Below are 26,638 nucleotides of genomic sequence, written 5' to 3' on the forward strand. Positions count from 1 at the left end.
GATGAGAGCTTTGTAGGTGAATGAGGGCTTTGTAGGCGAACGAGGGCTTTGTAGGTGAACGAGGGCTTTGTAGGTGAATGAGAGCTTTTTAGGTGAATGAGGGCTTTGAGGGTGAACGAGGGCTTTGTGGGTGAACGAGGGCTTTGTAGGTGAATGAGGGCTTTGTAGGTGAATGAGAACTTTGTAAGTGAATGAGGGCTTTGTAGGTGAATGAGAGCTTTGTAGATGAATGAGGGCTTTGGAGGTGAGTGACAGCTTTGTAGGTGAGTGAGAAGCATTTGAACTTAATTTTGAGGGACAAAGAAAGTCAGTGGAGAAACTCTTTGTGATCCTACATATAACATTAAATATAACCATAAATATATCATAAACTTAATTGTGTTTATAATGTGTTTGTTGTACCATTTTTTTTTATATGTGAGCAGTTGCAATATTTTTATTTGTGTTTTTCCTCAAGCATGGACAAAATAGAAATAAGGTCTATCACTAGCCTAATTGAAAATAAATAATCTTACCTTGTTTAAAGGTCATTGAAACTTTTCCTTTTGAGAGCATTGGGGGTCCTGCTTTGACTCTTAGGGGTATAAACACATGTGGTGTGCTCTGTGGTACTGGTTAGATATCACATGAGATTGCCATACTAAAAGTCTTGCATGTAATATACAGTGATGCATATGTTTGTGAACACTTCAGATTTTTCTATATTTCTGTAAAATTCACTCTCAGATTTTCACATACATCCTAAAAGTAGATAAAGAGAGCCAAATCAAACAAATGACACACAAAAATTAGACGTGCTCATTTTTTTTATTGAGGAAAATGATCCAATATCACATATTTGAGTGTCAAAAGTATGCAAACCTTTGCTTTCAGTATCTGGTATGACCCCCTTGTGCAGCAATAACTGCATATACATATTTCCGGTAATTGTCGAGTAGTCCTGAACATCAGCTTGGCAAAATTTTACCCCATTTCTCATTACAAAACAGCTTCAACTCTGTTCTGTTGGTGGGTTTTCTCCCATGAACTGCTCACTTCAGGTCCATTCACAACATTTCGATTGGCTTAAGATCAAGGACTTGTGTGAAAATCTCAGGTAGTTTTAGGCCAAATTTCAGCAGAAATATAGAAAATTCTGTAGGGTTCACCAACGTTCAAGTACCACTGTATATGCTGCACATAACTTGGATTTAGGTATGGTTCAGGTGCAATAAAATGTTTGTGTCAATATCCTGCCCATGCTTGGATGAGACATTGTAGTCTGTAGGATGGGTGTTCTTAATTAAGTACAGTCACTGCGTTGTATGTCCTATTGGGGAGAGTGGTGCTCTTCTGTTATTATCCCTCTTATGTGTGCTTGTACACAAATTCATATATCAGTCCTTACTCACAGTAGATGTCCATATTAGAGATCTTGTTCAGATATGGTCTGTCTCCCACTTCCTGCCTTGGCACACCTCAAACATGAAAAAGGTGGGACCATCTCAGGAACACAATATATTATATTAAAAAAATGTAGTTACTTACCTGAGTGGTCCTGGTTGTTCCGTGATGTCTGTTCCTTATGGCTGGCCCTGTGCCTTGTAGTTCCACTCCACGAGGTGCATGTAAGTGAGTGGTGGCATTGTGCAGTTTTGATAAATAATACTAGGGAGTGTTGTGCTTGATATTAAAGCACAGTTTTTATTAATATTGATAAAATCCACGTGATATCTCCAGCGTGCAGAGTGATTAACAATATTAAAAAAGGGCATTCAAAGGGTTAAACAAATAGTTTGTTAGTAGTAATAGTACCTCTATGATGTTAGGAGGTGTGAAGTGAAGCTAAACTTGTTTCTTCTCTTTTGGGACTTTTCCAATGGTAGAGGATTCCTGGGAGTAGATTTTATAAAGTTTCTAAAAATGAAAAGTGATGCTGTTGCCCATAGCAACTGGATTCTAACCATCATCTCATTATTGCATCCTAGAAAATGATAACATCTAATTAGTTGATTTCAAACACCTCCACTTGTCTGTTTTATAAGCTTTAGTAAATCGACCACCTAGTCATTATAGATCACATTTCAGTTTTATACAATCTCAGATTGTTATATATCCAGAAAAGTTCTTTACACTGCCAGACAATATTTATTTACCACATATTTTTTTCAGTTTTCAGGATGTGATTGTCTTCAGTTCTCATGATACTCTGTCCTGGTGCCACATATTTGAAGCAATGACTACCTGTCATTCACTTATCAAGCTGGATGGAAAATTACAGGGAGATCCACTGGACTTGAAGATGTTTGAAAGAACTGGTTGGGTAAGCGATTTTTCATAACTCAGATAAATAAAATATTATATTGACTCTTTGGGCTCAATCCAGTTATTTGCAATTTACTAGTGGGTGTAAGTGCACTATAAGTCACACTTATGGTACTGCATACAAAAATCTGCGAATCTATGGTGAGAAGGGAACCACGAGGGGGGTGAGTTCCAATGCCATTGCCAGTGTTTACATGTTAATGAAGTGCATTAACTAACAAGGAATGTTAGTTTCTCATACTTCTACACAAGTTAGTCAAACTTAACCCCCACATTATTATTATTATTATTATTATTATTATTATCCTTTATTTATATGGCACCACAAGGGATCTGCAGCGCACATTACACAGTACATAATCAAATGAGCAAACAAGAAAACAGCACTTACAGTACAAGACAGTATAGGACAGGTATAGAAAACCCGGGGTTAGGTGCCATCAAAGGGAGTATGGACTATAAGATAGTGTAAGTAAGAAAAGGAAAGGCACATGAGAAAAGAAGTCCCTGATCTTGCGAGCTTACAATCTAAAAGGTGAGGGGATAACAGACCGGAGTGACACCGAAGGGGTAGACAGTGCGCATAGATAAGAGGGTTAGGAGGAGAGTTGGCTGGATTGGTGAAGAAGTGGGTCTTGAGAGCCTGTTTGAAGTTTTGTAGAGAGGTGGAGAGTCAGATGGGGAGAGGTAGGGAATTCCAGAGATATGGAGCAGCACGTGCAAAATCTTGTAGGTAGGAGTGGGAGGAGGTAATCAGTTGGCAGGAGAGATAGCGTGCATTAGCAGAGCGAAGAGGATGGGTGGGAATGTAAAGAGAGATAAGGTCAGAGATGTAAGAGAGAGAAGAGTGGGTGAGGGCTTTGTAAGTGAGTGTGAGAAGCTTGAATTGGATTCTGAATGGGAAGGGTAGCCAGTGAAGGTCCCGCAAGAGAAGGGATGTGGATGTAGTATGTTTGGTGAGGAAGATGAGACGGGCAGCAGCATTGAGGATAGATTGAAGTAGAGAGAGGCATTTTTAAGGGAGGCCAGATAGGAGGAGATTGCAGTAGTCTAATTTGGAGATGACCAGTGAGTGGATGGGGGTCTTAGTAGCATCCTGGGTGAGAAATGGTCTGATCCTGGAGATGTTTATGAGATGGAAATGGCAGGTTTTTGAGAGGTACTGAATGTGTGGTTTGAAGGAGAGGGAAGAGTCAAGGATTACTCCAAGACATCGCACTTGAGGGCTAGAAGAGATAGTTGTGCCATCAATGTATAATGAAATTGTGGGAGGTGAGGTTATGTGGGAGGGAGGGAAGATGATCAGCTCAGTCTTAGACATGTTAAGTTTAAGAAAGCACTGGGACATCCAGGAGATAGCAGAGAGACAGTTGGAGATACGAGTGAGGAGAGCAGGGGAGAGGTCAGGGGAGGAAGGGTAGATTTGAGTATCGTCAGCGTAGAGATTATATTTTAAGTCAAAAGAGCTAATGAGCTCGCCTAATGAGGATGCGTAGAGCACTAAACTAACTAAAAATGAATCACCTTTTATAAGTATACAGTATATTTACAAATGGACATAATATTAGCAAGACATATCTTTCAAAGCAAATTCAGGAGAAATTCCCAACATTTGAGAATCCCTCAGATACTCTGGGAGAGTGGGCAAACATGCAATTAGCATAAAAATGTTTACAGATTTAAGGGGAAGATGTACTAAGCAGTGACAAGAGTGGAGAAGTGAGTCAGTGGAGAAGTTGCCCATGGCAACAAATCAGCATTGTAGAAAAATAAATAATTTGCATACTATAAAATCATACAGAGCAGCTGATTGGCTGCCATGGGCAACTTCTCCACTGGTTCACTTCTCCACTCTTGTCACTGCTTAGTACATCTTCCCCTTATACAGTGTGTTTAACGAATGTTGAGTCATGTATTTAAAAAGCTGTAGCATATTTAGCAATACTTTATAAATAAAATGGAAAAGTTTTGATTTGGAAAATCTAGAACAAATATTCGCTCTGTATATGACACATTGGATCAGTATAAAATACCTACAAAATCCAGTCAAAATCCCGACAACAATTGACCTACAGTCAAAATCCTGACAGGGTCAAAATACCGACAAGGTCAAAATACCGACATGTAAAATACAGACAAGGTCAAAATACCGACATTTAAAATGTTGACAGGTCAAAAAGTTGACAAGAGGTTTTTTATTGTTTTTCGATATGTATGTCGACATAGGTCGACATAGGCACCGTATAAGTGTACTGCATCCCCTCGCATGGCTCGCTGCGCTCGGCACACTATTATATTCCCCCTCCAGATCCACTGGGACGGTACAGTATGAACAAGTCGGTTTCAATGAAGAAATCATGACAAACTCATATCGACTTTAACCTGTCAACATTTTAAATGTAGCTATTATGACCATGTCAGTATTTTAGATCTCGGTATCTTGACTATGTCAGGATTTTGACCTTGTCAGGTTTTTGACCATCAGACAATGGGCGTTGGTATTTTGACTGGCAGGATTTTGATTGTAGGTAAATTGATCGCATCCCTGACACATGAATGCCTAAATGTTTAACTCAACAGATACACTCTGAAGAACTATAAAGAAAGATGTAAATTTGTATTTTGCTTTTCATTTGTAATTTGTAACAGGAACTTGAAGATTGTGAGACTACAATTAATGAAGATGGGTATATGATTAGTTGCACAATGGTAAAACCTGGACATAGAGCTAAAAAGGCGAGTGTTATTTACAGTATTTATTGGCTTAATTATTTTCCACACGCTGCATGCATTTTTCAGCAGATGTTTGTTTGGAATTTTTATAATCTTTTGATTGTGCTTTTGTTACTAAATACTTGGCAAGCACATGTGACTTAAAATGAATACGTAATTAAACCTACTTGAATTTGTGGTTAATCCATAGAGTACTTTGATATGGCCTGACCTGACCTGACTCTCTTCAGAAATTCTAGTGGCCAAAATAGATAACTTGCTGAAACATTTACTGGTTTTAAAGACAAATTTTAATCCAGGCTATATTTAACACTGTTTTAGAAAAAGAAACAATGTGTTGTTAATGACTCAACTAAAGGAACAAACTGTAAAAAAATATTAGACCAAGAAACTCTCCACTCAAGTCCTTAGTAATTCTGAAGCAGTTTAAAATGTTCAAATGCAAACATGTCAGTTATGCTTCATGTTTTATTAGCTATATGCTTCATTAGCTTTTGCCTATGTATTAATCTAGAAATCTGCAGTCTATATCACTGGCGCACGCAGGGGGGTTTCTGAGCACCCAGAAACCCCCCCTGATCAGCCAAATTCTTTTCAGAGACGGAGACAGCTGTGTCTCCGTCTTACTACACACCGCGATCGCAGCTGCTGCAGGGAGCTCTTGTTAGCAGAGCCCTCTGCATATAGCGGCGCTGTCAGATGTGCCGCTGCCCGCCTGAGATGCATACCACCCAAATGGGCTTAGGCACTACAGCGGCAGTTCTCTTCTGCTGCCCGGGCCCCGTGACCTACTATATGGTGATGCGGTCACACACACTACGTCACCTGCCAGCTCGGACGCCCTGTCCTGCTTTATTCATTGTGTCCTGCGCTGATGCCTGCCCTGGAGGGAATGCTCTGTGCTGCTCCTCACTGCTGTGATACTGAGAGGGAAACTTGAGATGAATATTGAGGTTGTTACCAGTGCTTTTATTTTTTATTTTATTGCAGTGGGGGGCCAGTTTTGGTATGACTGTTGTGTGTATGTGTTTACAATGTGTGGAATTGCTATGTGGGCATAGTGTGTGGCATTACTATGGGGGGGGAGGGGGGTTACAATGTGTGGCATTACTATGTGGGCACAGTGTGTGGCATTACAATGGGGGTTACAACATGTAGAATTACTATGTGGGCACAGAGTGTATCATTACAATGGGGTGGTTAAAATGTGTGGAATTACTATGTGGGCACAGTGTGTGGCATTACTATGTGAACATAGTGTGTGGCATTACTATGGGGACAGTGGTGTAATTACTGTGTGTACACTATGTGTGTGGTGTGTGTTTTGTGTGAGTGTAATGTATACGTGTGTGTGAGAGAGATATATACAAAACAGATATATATTTTTTATACACACACATTATATATATACAGTGGGGCTTGAAAGTTTGGGCACCCCAGGCAAAAATTCATTTTAATGTGCAAAAAGAAGCCAAGGAAAGATGGAAAAATCTCCAAAAGGCATCAAATTAGAGATTAGACATTCTTATAACATGTCAAAAAAAGTTTGATTTTATTTCCATCATTTACACTTTCAAAAGAACAGAAAACAAAAAATGGCATCTGCAAAAGTTTGGGCACACTGCAGAGTTAATACCTTGTACTGCCCCCTTTGGCAAGTATCACAGCTTGTAAACACTTTTTGTAGCCAGCCAAGAGTCTTTCAATTCTTGTTTGAGGTATCTTCGTCCATTCTTCCTTACAAAAGTCTTCCAGTTCTTTGAGATTCCTGGGCTGTCTGTGACGCACTGCTCTTTTAAGGTCTATCCATAGATTTTCAATTATGTTGAGGTCAGGAGATTGTGAAGGCCATGGCAAAACCTTCAGTTTACGCCTCTTGATGTAATCAAAAACACAATTCCTGAGTGCGCTGTATTGATTGTATAAAATTAACAAAACTCTTTCCGAGAAGACCCAAGTGGATGTGTCCTGTACACTGGAGAATGGAATTTCCTGGGGTCCTGCAATGGATAACCCCTCACCAGAAAGTCACCCAAACAAGAGGCCCAAGGCCAATTAGAATAAATATTGATTTAATATCATAATTCTAACATGTCCATTTAAGAAAAAATACATTTGTACATATAACTTGAATGATTCAATCAATTAGAAAGTGTCCAGTACATGATGATGACCTAGATACTCCCTTACCTTGGCAAGGTGTGAGCTCGAAAGGGGAGTATCTTCACAGACTGGATTACTGATTCATGGCTGATAACCCCTATTATATATATATATATATATATATATATATATATATATAATTCAAACCTGCCAGCACTCCTTGCTCACTCGAATAACTTTTCCTGGTGCCAAAGTGCAATATACAATACAGTCCTGCAAAACGGCACAGCACTCACAGGGACACAGTTCAAAAGTTTTGTTCAGGTGACTACAATGTCGACGTTTCGAGGCTTCCTCATACCCCTATGGAACCCCCCCCCCTCCCGAGTAAATCCTGCGTTTGCCCCTGTACATGTATATTACATTTCTATAATCTTAGCAAATAGCCAGCAATTCACGTAAGCTCTATCTTACCCTTTTATAAGAGAGTGAAGCACCGCCACCCATATTTAGCAGTTTATTTATTTTTTAAATACCTTCAAGCGCTTAAAACGGCATCCTTTCAGTAAGCAGATCACGTTTCCCAGACTTACTGAAATATATTTTGAAATAATACTGGAGGGGAGGTGTACCTTGCAATAATGAAGCCATGTGAAGATGGGGGCTTCCCCGCGTTTCCCCTACTACTGCTCTGCTCTTCCTGCATGCTGACAGGAAGAGCAGAGCCCTGAGTAGAGATTCTGGCTGCTCTCTGTGGGGCAGCACTGCTTGCACAACCCTAGTTACAGCCCTGGATGTGGGTCGGACTTTCATAGAATTATTGCAATTTGCAAAAAAATGGGTTATTTTCTTTTTAACTACAGCGGTTCTGGTATACAAGTGTTCTATGGTTCTATGGATAAACAGGGTGAATTAGAGGCATTGGCATTTCTATAATGGGTGCAATGTGTGCGGTGCACATGGGCCTCTGGGTCCAGTGCCCACACCGCACCCATTGCACCCATATTTTAATACTTTCCTTTCCAGAGTCCCGCGTCGGGTACTGCAGCTGCGGTGAAAATCTCTTCCATAATAGCAGCCGAGCATGCACAGTAGTGAAATTGGTCTCCGGGACATGGCAGGTGCCATGATTCCGGAGACCTGTGCATGCGCAATAGACTGCGGCACAATGCTGGAGACTACTACACGGTGCAGATGAGGGGGCCCATCCAGAGTTTGCACAGGGGCACCCTCCTCTGTTAAAACGCTCCTGATTAGAGGGAATCATTTAATATACTGTACATATAGTTACAAACAAAATATTCACTAAAGTATAGATTTAGTGGCACCTGCTTGCTTTCAAGTAAGACAAAGAAAGCAGCTTATACTGAGTGGGTGCTAATGTTGTACCCACAGTCATGAAAATGAAAGTATACCTTCTTTTAAATATTTTTTATTTACATGTTAGCACATATTTAACAATGTTTTTACACAAATTTTGAAAATGGTATATTCCTATTCACAGGGTTATAAGTGAAATGTTCATAAATGAGCCATAGAGAGAGTAAAGTATCAAATACTCAATAAAATTACCTTCTGATTAATTTATCCCCTGTAATATATATACAACAATTGTGTAACAAGTTATAGGTGGCAACTTATAAATAAGTACTCTCCCCACAGCCACTAGAATGATGAACCTGCAGTGGAAAAAAAGAAGTGATTACCTGGGCAAAAACTGCATGGGTGTGTATTGGGCAGCTGGGATGAGACTACAGAGCTACACACCTATGGATTTGCTCAAGTTTTCCTAGGCAGGGAACAGGTAACTACAGGTAGCCATCAAAAGGAATAGTCCCCAACAGTAACTTTACTCACACACCGATGCATGGGCCCAACAAGAAGCAAATACAGCATTGCAAAGACTACTTACTCAGATAAATATGTCATATCCTCATGACTGCTTTCCAGTGCTACACACACACACACACACACACACACACACACACACACAGGCCCCTCACTGCTTACTACCCCCTCCCCCACATAGCACATGCTGACACCCTCACTGTTCCCTCACAGTTTACAACCCTCCCTCATGGCACACATACCTCCTCATAGCTCAACCCCCCCCCCCCTCCATTGTGCACACTGGTCCCCGCACTGCTCACCTTCCCCTAATAGCCTCACAACACTACCAGACATCTCCCCCAAGGCAGCCCTCACCTGTTTCATGTTGGCAGAGTGTTCTGGGCTATCTGGTGCAGTGACATCAGTTCACACACTTGGTGACTTAAACAGTAATGTAGGTTTATTTAGTGAACACAGGTGATGTAACATTGATATCGGTAATCAGGAGCCCATATATCACCCAAGGTAACAGCATTAGGTAGCGGTACTTATTAGGAGATGTCTGTGGTGGTAAAGCATGGAGGACTGCACAGCCGTGCAGTCTGACTCCCACTGTAGAGAAGATGATGCATACACTGGAAACGCTGCAAGTCTCTGTAGCTGGGATCTGCTCCCAGTCTCAGCTCTGTATACTTGTACAACAGGACTCTGTCTCTCAGTCTCTGTGTGTCACACTCTCCTCACTCTCTCCTAGATGGAGGAACAGGAAACGACATCATATAACACTAGGGGATGCATCCATAGACTGGTACACAGAAGGAGATAGGAAAAAAGAGTACCATATCCTAACACTTCCCCTCGCTCAAGACTGTCTCCGGTCACAAGTTTAAAGAACATGACATTTTATCAAACAAATCAATAAAGTTACTCCTGTAACCGAAAACATAACGTGAAGCATAAACAGTAAGAATAAATTAACATTAACCATATTCTAGTCCACATTCTATCAGGAATGCAAGTAGCAAGTGTGATGACAGTCCTTTTGTCAACATGTTGGCAATACTTTCTTCACTTGCAACATACAGTATTCCACATTGAATGACTTTTTTCCACCAAATCACAAATGAAATGATGTCTTATAGCAATGTGCTTAGGAGGTCATTCAGACCTGATCCAATGCTAGGTTTTTTTCGCTGCGCTGCATTCAGATCATAACTGCGCATGCGTATGCACCGCAATGTGCAGGCACGTCGCACGAGTACAAAGCGGATCATTGCTGAGCGATGGATTTAACAAAGAATCCATTTGCACAGCCAATTGCAAGGAGATTGACAGGAAGAAGGCGTTTGTGGGTGTCAACTGACCGTTTTCTGGAAGTGTTTGGAAAAACGCAGGCATGTCCAAGCGTTTGCAGGGCGATTGTCTGACGTCAATTCCGGGCCCGGACAGGCTGAAGTGATCGCAGCGGCTGAGTAAGTTCTGGCCAACTCACTAACTGCACAAAACTTTTTTTGTACCGCTCGGCTGCACATGCGATTGCACTCTTCCAAAGCTAAAATACACTCTCCTATAGTCGGCGACTATCTGATCGCAGTGCTGCAAAAAATAGCTAACAAGCGATCAGGTCTGAATTAGGCCCTTAGACCATCCATAATGCTTTGTTCTACAAGAAAGATCAATTGCTCCCTTGTTATCACACTTTATGTTGGTGATCTCACTGTGGTAAGGAAGACCTAATTCGCATAAAGGGGGTCATTCTGATCCGTTTGCACGCAGCGGTTCATCGCTGCGGTGGGAACGGGTCGGAAATGCACGCGCGTCGTTGCCCAGCGACCGCCGTCGCCGGGCAATGACCAGAAGAAAGAAGAAATGATCGTTAGTGCGATTGCAAGAAGATTGACAGCGGGGAGGCGTTCCGGAGCATATACATACCGTTTTCCAGGCATGGAGATCTGAACGCAGGCATGTTCAGGTGTTTGGAGGGCGGTTGTCTGACGTCAATTTCGGGACCTTCATCGCTGGATCCATCGCACAGGGTAAGTAACTGCAGGGCTGGTCTTGTTCTGCATAAAACTTTTTTAGCATAGCAGGGCTGCACAAGTGATTGCAGCCCTGCTATGCTAAAGTACACTCCCCCATAGGCAGCGTCAAGTTGATCGCACGAGCAGCAAAAAGTTGCTACGTGCGATCAACTCGGAATTAGGTCCAAAGTGTCTCTTATCCAAAGCGCTTCTTTTGAAGTTTCTGTGAGCGCCATGTACTCTGACTCTGTTGTAGAAAGAGCAACAGTGGTTTGTTCCTACTTGCCCAGCTTACGGCTATGCCTGCCAGTGCAAACAGGTGTCCAGTATAAGAACGTCTATCATCCTCACCTGATCACCAGTTGGTGTCACAGAATACTATTAAGCTGGTATCTGATGATCTTGTAAATTTCAGCTTTAGTGAACTTGTACCTTTAAGGTACCTTAGTATTCTCTTTACTGCAATCCAGTGTTGTCTCCCAGGATTATTTGCGAACTGGCTTGCCCGACTCACTGCATGTGTTATATCTGTACATGCCCCAATGCTTGCACATATCAAACTACCAATGGCATTTTAATAAGGGATTTCTTGCATTTCCTCTATCTCCCCTTTGCTACTTGATGACATGGCCTTGACCATCTTTGTACTTTTATCAATGGGAGTACTAACTGGTTTTGCATTTGTCATTCCATACTTGGAAATTATTGCATAATGTTCAGGTGGTTCCATATAAATTTCCTCAAACAATTCTCCATTAATTAATGCGGAATCAAAGTCGTTGATATAGCAGTAGATCATGTAGTGTAAAAACAGCAATCACTAACCCTAAGGTGCTATACCTTGCGACTGGTGAGTAGATCTCTCCGTAATCAATTCCATACTTCTGGGTATATCCCTTGGCAACAAGGCGGACTTTGTAATGAGCTACTGTCCCATCTGCGTTCAACGTCTTGCAGAAAACCCACTTGTTCTTAATCGTTTTACGGTCGCTTGGACTATCAACCATAGTCCATGTACTGTTATCATTTAGTGCTGACAGTTCTGTATCAATTGCTGACTTCCACTCTGTCCAATCACTGCTTGACTTTGTTTCCTGTATGTTTTGAGGTTCACAGTAAGCTATGTTTGCATACTCCTCACTGTATTTCTTGGCTGGAATACCTATGTTACTCCTCGTGGAACTTCTGTTCTCTGACTTGTTGTCTGCTTTGACACGCTTTCTGTTGCCTGTACATCCAATAATACATTTTGTTGTTGCTCCACTGCTCCAGTTAGTGGTGCTGTCTTGTAGAATACCACATCTCTGGATTTAAGAAGACGTTTACTTGTAACATCCCAAAGTCTGTATCCTTTGCTTTCGTCGCAGTATCCGAGCATTATACATTCTATGGATTTTGGATCTAGCTTTCTCCTTTTCTCCTTTGGTATATGTTTAAAAGCTTTGCTCCCGAAGACATGAAGATGACTGATACTTGGCTTTTTTCTGGATCACGCCTCCAGTGGCGTTTTTCCTTTGACGACCACTGTAGGTGCACGATTCTTTAGGTATACTGCAGTAGATACTGCTTCTGCCCAAAACTTCTTTTCCAGGCCAGCATCACATACATAGACTGTGCTCTCTCAACAATTGTGCGGTTTGCCAGCTCACTCACGCCATTCTGTTCCGGTGTGTAGGCAATTGTTAGCTGATGCTTTATGCCATATTTACTAAGGAATGCGGCTAAGACTTTGTTATCATACTTTCCACCATTGTCTGATCTCAGGATCTTTAGTTTCAAACTTGTCTGATTCTCTACCAGGTTTTTGTACTCCATAATTTTATTGACAACTTCACTCTTCTCCTTAAGGAAGTACACGTGTGTCATTCTTGTGGCGTCATCAATGAGAATCATGAAATACCTGTAGCCACTAATCAGTCGATTCCTCCTCCATTGGACCACACACATTGCGTGCACTAGAGCTAACGGTCTCTTTGCTCTATTAACTGACTGTGGAAATGGGTTGCGAGTTTGCTTGCCTTTTATGTAACTCTCACACACGGGTCTTTCAGCATTGCTCACGGTGATCCCTGTTACCCTTCCATCTAGCAGTTTCTGGACGTTGTCATAATCCAGATGACCCAAGTGTTTGTGCCACATCTCCATTGACTGTTTTTCCTCAGTAGCCATCATTACATTACTCCTCAGTGTCCAGGACATATAGTTGGTTGCACCGGGTTGCTGAAGCAATAACAGTCCCTCTTTTATTTTGCTCCATACACTTGCCCTTTTGAAATTGGACTTTATATCCTTTCTGCTCTAGGACGCTGGTAGCAATGAGATTACTTCCTAAATCAGGCACGTACAACACATCTTGGGTATCTGTAACAAATGTTTCTCCTCCAGTTCTTAAACGTACTGTGATTGTCCCAGTTTGTAATGCAGTAAGGACCTTATTTCCAATTCCTGTAACTGTAGTGGGAACACACAGTGTTAAAGAACTGAACCAATGCTTATTGCACCTGAAATGTCCAGAGGCCCCCGAGTCCATGAACCAGCAATCCTTCCTGTGACTGTCTGCTACATTCAATGCTGACTCGTTTGGTTTGTCACACTGCTTCTGTGCACTACTGGAATTTCACATTCTGCAATCTGAAGCATTATGTCCTATCTTGTGACATACAAAACACTTAAATTTGTGCTTTCTGTACTTTGTGCACATTGTGATCAAGGCAACCCTCAGCTATAGTCTCGACAGGAAAATGTTCTTGGAAATGCAGCAGCTTGGCTCTTACAATCTCCGTTGTCAGTTTAGTGTCGTTTGACTCTAATGCAACCACCCAAAAAATTGTTGTCAGATTCTATAAAATAGCCATTGCGACTTCTTCCTCATCCACCTGTGCCCCCGCAGATGCCAACTGCTGAGCTATCGACAATAACTTATCAATGTAATTGTTCATGTCCTTGCAGGCACTCAGTATCGTTCCATATAGCATGTGTCTTAAACTTATCCTTCTCATTAGACTTTATCTTTATCTGTATTTTGCAGGGCTGTCCACGTGTCCTTAGCTGACACTTTCCCACTATTGAATAAACATGCCGCTCCACAGCTAAACCTATCGTCCCCATGGCTATGTCTATGTCCTCTGGATTTGGACCTCCTCCTGAGTCTATAGTAACATTCCACAACTTTTCCCGTTTAAGCTGCATCTCCATGGCAAACTTCCATGTAGCATAGTTCTCTGAACCTTTCAGCTTAGCAAAGTTCATGCTGTGTCCTGTGCTATACATCCTTTCTGCACTTGTATAAAATGTCAGTTTAAACTGTGTCATTGTAATTATTCAACAGCACTCAGGGGGTTAATCTTCATGTACACGTGGTTCTGGGCGCAGGACTGAGCCCACAACCTATTGGCAGAGTGTTCTGAGCTATCTGGTGCAGTGACGTCAGTCCACACACTTGGTGACTTAAACAGTAATGCAGGTTTATTTAGTGAACAAAGGTGACTCAAATGTAACACTGATATCGGTAATCAGGAGCCCATATATCACACAAGGTAACAGCATTAGGTAGTGGTACTTATCAGGAGATGTCTGTGGTGGTGAAGCATGGAGGACTGCACAGCCATGCAGTCTAACTCCCACTGTAGAAGATGATGCATGCACTGGAAACACTGTGAGTCTCTGTAGCTGAGATCTGCTCCCAGTCTCAGCTCTGCACACTTGTACAACAGGACTCTATTTCTCAGTCTCTGTGTGTCACACTCTCCTCACTCTCTCCTAGATGGAGGAACAGGAAACGACATCATATAACTCCGCCTCTGAGTGACTCCTTGCACTAGAGGTCTAACACTAGGGGATGCATCCATAGACTGGTACACAGAAGGAGACAGGTACAGAGCGTACCATATCATAACATTTCATTGGTCTCACAGAAATTCATTGACACAGTATTATGGGCCCGACTCTGCTGATTTGGATGCTGGCAGCTGCCTCCTCTTCACACTGACTGTGTGCAAGGAAAAGGGCGGGATCCATCATTTCTTTTTTGGGAAGAGGAGGGGCCCTCCTTCACTTTCTATCCTTCTTCAGCCAGCCCATAGTATACTTCCTCCTACTATCCTCTCCTCTTTCCACAGTTCACGGTGGCATCCTCCTTTTTTGGCAGTGGCTGACAGTAGCATAGTGTAAAGAGTAGAGATCTGCGGCGGGCACTTTTCATGTTTTGTGTTTTGGTTTTGGATCTGGATCCCCGCTCGTGTTTTGGATCTGGATTCATGGCAGTACCACTGGACTGGACTTTTACAGCAGTACCCCTGGACTTATACGGCAGTACCCCTGGACTTATACGGCAGTACCACTGGACTGGACTTATATGGCAGTACCCCCGGACTTATACGGCAGTACCTCTGGACTTACACGGCTGTACCACTGGACTTACATGGCAGTACCACTGGACTGGACTTATACAGCATTACCACTGGACTTATACGGCAGCACCACTGGACTTATACGTCCGGACCACTGGACTTATATGGCAGTACCACTGGACTTATACGGCAGTACCACTGGACTGGACTTATACGGCAGTACCCCTGGACTTATACGGCAGTACCACTGGACTTATACGGCAGTACCACTGGACTGGACTTATACGGCAGTACTGCTGAACTTATACGGCAGTACCCCTGGACTTATACGGCAGCACCACTGGACTTACATGGCAGTACCCCTGGACTTATACGGCAGTACCCCTGGACTTATGCGGCAGTACCACTGGACTTATATGGCAGTACCGCTGGACTGGACTTATATAGCAGTACCTCTGGATTTATACGGCAGTACCCCTGGACTAATCAAAGCTTGTGGTCAAGCAGCCAATCAGGAGCCGCAGCTGCCGGACCATGACAGGCACCATCATATTGACAGTGCCGGTGGGCTAACTGAGGCCATGCTCTCAAGCCGCAGCGCGCCGGGCGATTGCCCCTAAGTGGAACTTAATACATAAACAAGCCCAGCAGTACACATCGCACACATAGATGTTGCTTAAACAATCGCCTTGAAATGCTTTTACAAAAGTAGGCAAGTATCGTGGTAAGTGTTCTAGGTAGGCCTTGTTTGGTTTCCATATTCTTCCTAAACATAGCAAAACAATTGGGGAAATAAATGCATTTTAATTTAAAGTGCAGATTTATTTATTTTCTTGTCCAAACCTAGAATCCTGCTTTCTACTATTTTTTATTTTTTAATGCTGGATTAGTAGCAAACAAGTATCAGAAAGTGTTTCTTTGTGGTGTTTATAAAATGGAAAAAGAGCATATTTGCATTTGGTTCCCTTTCTTGAAATTTAAACCAACACACACACACACACACACACACACACACACACACACACACACTATTATTTTTATTTTATTTTTTTACTTAGGTTAAAAAATGTTGATGTGTCAGAATGAGTAATGGTATATCCTGAAAATACAAAGTCTTCTGAAAAAAACAAGGAATAATTTGCGTGGGTGCCGCACAAAAAAATAATTTGTATTGATGTTAGAATGTAACGAGTGCAAATTTTAAAAAATGCCCTCAGCACAAGGGTGAGAAAGCTCTCAGCAGCAAAGGGGATAACAGGTCACTTCTTTAATATTGCCCATTAGTCACCATAACAAGTTCCGGTAACAATATATTTTTTATCATTTAGGTGCCAGTGGAAGGAATCATTATTCTGCATCAGTTCCCCTTCTCCTCCAATTTGCAGCGCATGTCTGTAATTACTCAGGTTATTGGTGACAGTAATCTGACATTGTTCATGAAAGGAGCACCAGAAATGGTTATCCGTTACTGTAAGCCTGAAACAGGTAAAAAGTACAACATACTGCAAGTAACAAATAATATAAAGGTAAAAAAACTAGTGCAGAAATATAGCATAATAATGGGGTTGGGTACGAAATCCCGGCAGTCACAATCACAGCCAGGATGTTAGCAGTCAAAATCCCAACAGATCCTGGTATTTTAACCCTATTCTTAACCCTAACCTACTCCTCCTGCTGCCTAACCCTAACTGTCCCATCCCGCAGTCTAACCTATCCCTTCCCCCTAGTGCCTAACCCTAACCCTAGTACTTACCCTGTGGATCCATTGGGATTCTGACCAGTGGGATTCCGCTATCGATATTCTGAGTGTCAGGATCCTGAATGCCAGGATCCTGACCCCATCCCTAATAATAAAACATACTTTTAACTAAATGACATCCTCTTGAGGATGATGTGTAAAATGAAAAAAACATAATTTTTCATCATCAATAGTTTTAGCATCATTATTATTATATTTCTAAACCCAACCCCCCCCCCCAAAAAAAAAAAAAAGGGGGGTGAGGGGTAAAGAAGAGAAACACAAAAGGGATAGGGAAGGGGACCAGAGTCCAAAAAACACAGTAATCATACAAATTAATAAGAGCAGATTGCCACTCCACCCACGCACCACACGCAGAACAGGCAGCAACATAAACCAGTACACTAAAGGAAAGAGGGGCTCTTAGTCTGATGAACCTAATCTGACGAAGTCATGTCTCTAATCAGAAAGTCCGCGCACTCACCTTCAGTTACGTATTCATGTCATCGCAACCATAGCATTAGTGGTGGGGAGAAAGATGTGGAATATGGTAAGCCAACTGTTTCCATCAGGAAAGCAAAATGCACTTTATGAATGACCTAATAAATAGCAGGTGGGGTAGGCTTTGTCCAAAATTGTGCTATAGCCATTTTGGTTGCAATTAGAATGTTTTCCAATATATAGTAACTATTTTTAGCTACTGTAGACCAGAAGAGTATACATGGAGTACAGCTAAGGAGCGGGAAGTCTGTAAGCTAATCATCAAAACCTTTCATGCCAAATCAAAAACATCTTGTCACAAGGACTGAATAAAGAGACACCCATAAAAATAGGAAACACATATCCTGCAGTCATACAGTTTTGCTAGCAATATTTTGACTGAGCAGGCCACGTAACATGGAAGTGGTAAGGTATAAACGACAGAGCAGCTTGTATTGCAACTCTAAGTGGTTGTAGCATTAAGACAACCTGTGGAAAGCTAAGTATATAGATTGCCATTGCTGGAGTGAGACAGACTCCTAGAAATCCGATTCCCATTGATTTTGAGCCTTAGACCTAGCCCTTGGACTATCTCCAAGACAATAGGCATACCGGATGCCAATATGTCCTTTAGAATTACCCTGCATTGATCTAGTTATATAATTTGGTGGCTACAACTCCAGAGCCGCTCGCTATAATGATGCTTGCCATCCAATCCCAAATGGTAAATCACCCTGTGGAAGGTGGACTTGTGTGTATACTCCATGCGAGACCCTTCCTCTCTTCAGAGCAGTAGACTCTGGTATTGTACATGTGCAGGTCTCTGGAAACATGATGCATGCTATGTTCCCGGTGACTAAGCTCTACTGTGCATGCGCAAACCAATGGGAAAATGGCCACCGAGCCGTTATCCAGGTGATTTCTGCTGCAGTGCTGATGCAGAACTTCAGAGAGGCAAGTAATTAAACATGAAAGCAGGATTTATGGTGTGGGTCCTCCTGGGCCCAGGGGCCTGTGTGCACCACACACACTGCCCCCATTATACATATGCCAATGCTGTAGTGTGTTGTATAAATTTGAAAAAAGTCATGTTGTTTGTGCTACAGTATATCTCCAGTGACTGGACAATTGCACATTCCACATCCTTACAATGGCAGGATAAGCTGGCAATTTTAATTTCCACAAAGTCTGTAGAGTAGTTCTTGATTTTGAGCCGGACCTCAGAGACTACTAATGGACCCAGATAATGTAGGGGGGTATGGTCACAGGAGGGGTGAAGCTGTGCCCCCTCGTCTCTTAGATATTTTAAATATATAATGTGCGGTAGCATAGGCGGATTTAGGGGTGAGGGCACCCCTAGGCCAACAGTAACAGCCGCCCCCTGCCTAATTTTATTATTTTTATTGATTGTTCATAAGCCCTCATTTGATGATCTAATAGAAAAATTTTAAAAAAGCCACTAACTATTACTTTTTAATCAATAAAAAATATGCAGTATGTGCATATCCTACCGACTTACACTCCAACCAAGATGGCATATGGTACAGTACAGTAGGAATATTTAGCAGTTACTGGTACTTTTCAGGCTGACAGTACCAACACAAGCATCCAAGTGCTGCCCCAAAACAAATGCTGCCCCGGCCTAGGCACATGCTTCACGTGCCTAATGGGAAATTTGCCACTGTGCAGTAGCACAAGCTCCAGGGGGCATGGCTTCAACATGGTGATAGCATGGCCATGGCATAGCAGTTGTGGCTACAGCACAGTGACTATATAAAGGGGCCCATTATATATATTTAACATTTTGCAAATACCAGGTACAGTACACACATTTTATATATAGCCAATACCTGGGATGCTTCTTTTACAGTACTAACAGCAGTCCCCTAACCACATGGAATTGTACTGTAGATTGCAAAACTTTGCAAATGTGATCCATAGTATTGTAAATGCAGCAGAAGGTGTTAAACACTTACTTGCTGCAAACGGAAGCACAGAGCTGCAACCGCGTCACAGCCTGTTCCTCGCAGACTGCCAGCTCAGTAAGCCTCAGACTAGCCATCGCAGGGTGACTTGCGAGGCCAAGGAAACTGCGTCTTGCGATGCAGTTCTTGGGCTCGCCACTACCAGAAAACAGTGGCCCGCACCCCGCCACCCTCTCTTAGCCTGCGCAGTTTCCCGATAATCGGAACTCTGCACAGGGGATAACTTATGCAATCCAAGCTGAGTAAACCCCATTTAAAGTTTAAACCCACTGCACATTGCTAGCAATTTAAATTTTGAATCTCCTAAACACTGAAGAATAAAGCCAGCAATTTGAAGCACAACATCACTGACAATGGGTGATAAATTGGGTGTGGTATGGAAGGTCGACAGTAACTAGGTCGACAATGTCTAGGTCGACAACTATTGGTCGACAGGGTGTCTAGGTCGACAGGGTCTTTAGGTCGACATGTTCTAGGTCGACAGGTCAAAAGGTCGACATGAGTTTTTTATGTTATTTTGGTGTCGTTTTCTTCGTAGAGTGACCGGGAACCCCAATTAGTGCACCGCGTCCCCTCGCATGGCTCGCTTTGCTAGCCATGCTTCGGGCATGGTGCCTTCGCTTCGCTCGGCACAGATTACCGTTCCAATCGTAGTCCACGTGGATCGTTAAGTATGAAAAGGTAAAAAAAAAAGAAAAACATTGTGAAAAACTCATGTCGACCTTTTGACCTGTCGACCTAGAACATATCGACCTAAAGACCCTGTCAACCTAGACACCCTGTCGACCTAGTTACTGTCGACCAATAGTGGTCGACCTAGACATTGTCGACCTAGTTACTGTCGACTTAGAGACCGGATCCCCCTAAATTAAACCCTTGTCTTTTCCAACACTGGCAACCAACTTAGCTGTTCTACCGTTTTGCACTTAATTAAATCATAAACCTGACGTGTTTCTTACATAGTTCCACGTGGTTTTTCCGTGAAGCTTGACTTCTACACAATGCAAGGTTTTCGAGTTATTGGATTGGCATATCGAAACCATTCACTTCCAACTTCATTAGACATAGACAGGTAAATGTTATATCCATTTTTAATTACTGAGGTCAATAAAACATATCCTATTGCATTATTTTTCCAAGCAGACTATTGTTACTTGTGTTTACTGAGCTGTGTAAAAAGTAAAACATGCCTGTTATGAGGCTGAGAGTGTTGTGATGTTCTGGACCAGTTGTATTAGCTGCACCCTGCAAACCTATAGTACTGTACATGGCAGGAGCCCTTCTCAATCACTGTATCTATTATTACAGGGGAGGGAATCTCCTGCATTAACTCCAGACAAAAGTTAGCAGCCTTAATTTCACCCACCTGGTTCAAAGTGACACCATACTTGTCCTGTTGCTGTAAAAGTGACAATGGACTACCGATCAACTACCGTGTATATAGCTGAGCGTTTCAGTCAGTGTTTCCCACAATTTTCTAATTGGTTGAAATGTAGCTTTTATTCTGTTCTTTAATCTTTGTCTTAGACAAGATCTTTCACCTCTTTTCTCTATTTATGTTTGACTAGTTAGAACAAGGGCTGGCAAGTAAAAACACAGTATTTTGTAAATGGGATACATGTTTTTTTTACATTTATGTTGTTGATAGTCAAAATGTCAGCAGCGTAATACCAACACAGTAGTAATGCTATTTAAACCATATTACCCATGGCAATATCATTTCAAACATTTATAGTAAGGTGTCATAAATTAAACTTATAATTCCAACATGGTTAACAACATGGTATAAATAGCATTACTACCGTGTTGGCATTGTCCTGTCAGCATTACCCTGTCGAATGCATAAATGTTAACAATCTAACTAGTTCCCTTATAAACCAGAGTGGTATTTGTCTTTATTTATTACCTGTGTACATTAATCTGGATTCAGACTAGGCTATTATTCAAATACTCCATCCCCCAATGGTTTGGAGAACAGGTGAAAGTGTTTAATTACATTAGATGGTTCCTCCAATGTTCGTTAGCATCATTTAGCAGTATTAATTCAATGCAATTTGTTTAGCAGACTCCAGTTCCTGGCCACACCCAAATTTATCTCAGGGCAGTTGTGTTAACTAACGGCATGGTCATACACATAGGTTTTTATTATGTAACGCATAAATAATGCCCCAAATTCTTTGTATAACATGTACAGAATTTCAATATCTATACTTGATATGTAACTGCTAGCTGTAGACTGCATTTTATTTATATTTAAAAATGTATACAGTATATCTTTACTTTATAGGGAAACAGTTGAGTGTGACCTCACATTTCTAGGCTTACTGATCCTGGAAAATCGACTTAAGCCAGAGACAAAGTTTGTTTTACAGGAGCTCAACGAAGCCAACATTAGAACTGTGATGGTGACAGGTACAGTATATATTTATGGTTGTGGTATAGAAGATCTACAATGTCTAGGTCGACAGTCATTAAGTCAACCCCATATGGTCAACATGCTTCACTGACAAAAGGTCGACATGGTCAACAGGTCAACATATGAAAGGACGACCAGTACATAAGGTGGACACATGAATAGGTCAACACAGGAAATGGTCAACACAACTTTTTAATTTTTTTGGTGTCGATATCACCATCAGAGCACAGGGAACCCGGATTAGTGGACCTTGTCCCCTTGCATGGCTCGCTTTGCTCACCAGTCGTAGTTTATGTGGATGGTAAAGTATGAAAATGTTAAAAAAAAACTTAAAAAGTATGTGTGTTGACCATTGCTATGTTGACCATTTGAACCTGTCGACACTTTGTACCTGTCAACCTTTTTCAGTGTCTATCTTTGATAGGTCAATGTTTTGTCTATGTCGACCTTTTGTGAGTGTCGCCCTAATGTATGTTGACCGTATGGGGTCAACCTAGACATTGTCTGTCTATACATTGGAACACTTATTAATATATTTCTTATAACTTAGAATAAGAACTGTAGTTTTAGACTGGGAGGAGTTGGAATTAGAATTGTTATGAACTTGAACAATTATATAATCATAAAAGTTAATTTAACTCATCAGAAAAAATATTATATTACTTGGATAATCAAAAATGATTTCAACTATTTTTAGAGCTGTGGACAATATCAAATTGCTTATTTTAAAACATCTTAACTTTATTTTAAAAAGCGTAAAGTGTAACATGGTGTTTTCTTTTTCCTTTTATATTTCTTTAAATGTTTCATTTAATACTAAATAACAGTCATACATTGGGGTAAACGTAATAGGTTCCAAATTATCCGAGACTACGTCTGAGAATGACCGTATTTTTAAAACTAGGATGGTTACACATCAGAACGAGTTTAATGAAGGATGGAACGATCTTGTTCTGCCCTTCATTAGCATAAACAAGGTCACTAGCAGTGGCAACTTCAGCCCCTGGGCTGTAGCTCACACCACATCGGGCAGGGGGAAGCGGGTTAGCACATATGAACATACATACAGGAATGTATGTAACATATGTGCTGGCTGCAGGTCTCCGGATATCAGCAGCGCTGCGTGATGTCATATAGCCGCCACTGAATGTGGGACCTAGCATTCAGCCTAACGCCGCCACTCTCCTGCTAAGCCCACCCCCAGGCTCCCATTGGCTAGTTTTAGTAGAGTCTAGGTACAGGCTTTGAAGGAAAGTGGAGCTGAATGCAGCATCCTGGGTTCCGCGGAGGCTGTAAGACATGCAGCGATGCCGATCCCCAGGGACCTGCAGCCAGCACATATGCTACATATATACCTGCATGCATGTTCATATGTGTTAAACCGCTCCCTCCTGCACGATGTAGTGTGAGCTGCAGCCCCTGGTTACTAGCATTATTACTAGGTTATCGTTAAGGTCCGTGGGTGCGCACAATCACCCATTAATGCAATGTAGGTGATTTGTCACTACAAAACAGCAAATCGGCCTGACATTGCTCCAGTGTGTACCCAGCTTTAATCAAACCTTAGGTATCACTGAATTTGTCCACTGTTGCCACTTTGTTGTTACCAGGTCCAGTATGCTTTTACTACATAAACCCTCATCTCTTCGTACAAATGAATACATTGCTATTACTATCATACATCTCTTTTTGTTATAGGCGATAACCTTCAAACAGCTGTGACAGTTGGGAAAAATTCAGGGATGATTCCTGGTAACAGTAACATTATTATGTTGGAGGCCTGTGAACCTGAGAAAGATTTACCTGCATCACTTACTTGGAAATCCATGATGGAAAACCAAACCAATGGAAACAATTCAAAACCAAAAGTATGTTTTGCTGTTTTCCTAAAATAACATATTAAAGCAGCACAATTACTATAGTTTAATGGAATGAAAGATTTTATTAAAGTGATGCTTAGCTACATCTAAGTTATACATATTGTAGTACCAGTTTTAGGGGGTCTATACATGAAGCAGTGAAAAGAGTGGAGAAGTGAGCCAGTGAAGAAGTTGCCCATGGCAACCAATCAGTGTTGAGGTAACATTTAGAAAGTGCATTCTATAACATTATATGTAGCAGCTGATTGGTTGCCATGGGCAACTTCTCCACTTACTCACTTCTCTACACTTTTCTCTGCTTCTTGAATAGACCCTATAAAATCCAATTTTTAGAATCCAATTTTCTTATCATTGCCCATGGATTTAATGCTATACTGCAGTATTCATGGTGAGAGCAGTAGAGAGGAGGAATCCCATGGAAGAACCAATCCCAGAGAAATAATTTTTATGAAAAGTTTGGTAGGATGATTCTGGTATTTTATAAGACATGGGGAAGATGTAGCAAACCTCTGAGAAAGATAAAGTGACGTTTTCCATAGCAACCAATTAACTTTTGACTATAATATCATAGACTGTGCTAAGGCAACTTCTTCCCTTTATCTCTCTCGAAGGTTTAATGCATCTCCCCTTAAAGGTCTTGGCCAAGGGCATTGTAGAGCAGTGTGATCTCCAGCCCAGAATTTATGAATGTGCAAAGATTTATGTATTGATGACCATATCTAGTGACTTCATTTATCTTAATAATACTGTAGAAATGCATATTGTTTTCAGGATTCCCGTATTGCTGTTGGTGATGGATGTATAAATAACTCTACTATTTTGGGGAACTTTCACTTCGTATTGACTGGAAGGTCCTTCCAGATTATAACTGAACACTTTTATGATGTACTACCTAAGGTAAGTGTAGTACTATAATTGTAATTGAAGGTATACACTTTATGTTGCTACATTGCTAAATCAAACTTTTATGAGACCCCAAATCTATTAATAAAAGGTAACTCTTGTTTTATACAGGTGACCTTAAATATGCCGCTTTGGGCATCTTAAGGGGAAAATATATTAAAGTCATAAACTCCTTTATAGATAACTCCTCAGGCAACATAGTGTGTGACATCTGCAACCTCTTTGCCTTCCCTCTGTCATACATCTGGACCTTTCTGCATCTCACCACAACCCCAGATGATGTCATTGGCTGCCCATACAGAAGGCATGCACATGACTTACCACTGGCTACAGTTTTTTTGAGGAGTCCCATACTTTAATTAGATTATCAGGAAAGCCCTTGGAGAAGATACTGGTTTTATGGAAAATATCCTGAACAATATTTAGGAATTCTGAGTACCACAAAACAGTATGAAGATGTGTAAGACATAACAACATTTGTCAAAGCAGAGGTTTGCTACATATATAGTTATAGAATAAAAAACAATTGAGAGCAGTGGTAGCTCCTAACTTTCTGGGTGAGGGGAGCTGCCTTGGCTGCAATCCAGTCAGCAGTCCATACAGTCGCAGCGCCTGCCATGCCCATTATGCTTGCACAAAAAATAAAACACAGAGGTCGTGCAGCCCTGAGAAGGGGTGGTATTCATGTGACCGGCAGTCGGGAGACCGACGGTCACATGACCTCCACTAACATCCCGCCCCCTTATTATCCCCATGGTCGGCATGCCAACCAACAGGGACTATTTCCACTCGTGGGTGTCCACGACACCCATAGAGTGGGAATAGAACCCGCGGCGACTGCAGGTCGCCATCGAGCCCGCAAGGGGCTTGCTGCACTCGCCCCTCCCCGCCGGGATCCCGGCGTCGGTATGCTGACCGGCGGTCAGACATACTACACCCCTGAGAAGCCTTGTGAAAAGACAGGGAAACAGCTTTCTATTGGCATTGCTTTCTGCTGCTGCAGTCTGGACTGACAGTCCCAGGGGAAGAAAACACCTCCTCTTTGGAGTGCCTGAACAGCATGTGATTAGCAGATAGTGCTTCCACTGGGAAGCCACTGTCAGAGAAGCCATTGCATGGGCTCTGACTCACTCAGTGAGGGTGGTGGAATTTACTGGAATGCAGTAGCCACTAGGTAAAATCTGTAATTGAGTGGAGAAGTAATAAACTATACAGACATCTAAATGTCAATAACTACCCTGTAGAATTAGGCCACAATACATATTGTTCAAAGCATTGATGTGAACAATCTACCCCCAAATTGAGACTTGGAGGCAGATATCTCAACCAATTAGCTTCTAGCTATCATTTTGTAGAATGTACTTGATAAATGATAGCTTGAAGCTGCTTGGTTGATATGGACAACTTCTCCAGTAGTACTCTATAGAAGGTTTAACACATCTCTCCTGGTGCCTTCTGGACAGCATACTTTACAAGGAGTTGCATTAAATGCAGTGTTCAGCAGCTAATTGTAAAAACCAAAATTATTAAGTCCCAGGTTTGCTGTTATTTGCATGAACAAATATCTGCAAGAAAGTTTGTTACCTACTTCCTGCTAGACATCAGAAGTACTGATCAGCACCATGTGCTTCATAGTAAACTGATTATTATTTGCAATGAATATGTTGGACGAAGTTTATTATAACTTAAGAGGTTATCTTTTTGCTCATCCTTTTTGACACATTTTCTGTCTTAAAGATCCTGTTAAATGGGATCATTTTCGCCAGAATGACTCCAAGGCAAAAGTGTAATCTTATTGAAGAACTTCAAAAATTAGAGTAAGTATAAAGATAAATATTACGTCTAACCTATATGATACTACTGACTATTGCAATTGAGTCACTTTCCTGTTATTCA

The 26,638-nt window shown here is 41.6% G+C and overlaps 1 protein-coding gene across 1 annotated transcript in view; it reads left to right on the forward strand.

Moving 5' to 3' along the window:
* Positions 1-26,638, forward strand: part of LOC134910908 (probable cation-transporting ATPase 13A4) — a 177,476-nt gene that overhangs the window by 65,581 nt on the left and 85,257 nt on the right. The window contains exons 14-21 of the mRNA XM_063919294.1: positions 2,152-2,302; positions 4,954-5,040; positions 16,669-16,825; positions 20,507-20,615; positions 21,831-21,955; positions 23,658-23,827; positions 24,611-24,736; positions 26,480-26,559. Coding sequence (XP_063775364.1) covers positions 2,152-2,302; positions 4,954-5,040; positions 16,669-16,825; positions 20,507-20,615; positions 21,831-21,955; positions 23,658-23,827; positions 24,611-24,736; positions 26,480-26,559 — 1,005 coding nt within the window. The remainder of the gene's footprint in view (positions 1-2,151; positions 2,303-4,953; positions 5,041-16,668; positions 16,826-20,506; positions 20,616-21,830; positions 21,956-23,657; positions 23,828-24,610; positions 24,737-26,479; positions 26,560-26,638) is intronic.

Source organism: Pseudophryne corroboree, chromosome 4 (genome assembly GCF_028390025.1).
Source record: "Pseudophryne corroboree isolate aPseCor3 chromosome 4, aPseCor3.hap2, whole genome shotgun sequence".
Lineage (NCBI taxonomy): Eukaryota > Metazoa > Chordata > Amphibia > Anura > Myobatrachidae > Pseudophryne > Pseudophryne corroboree.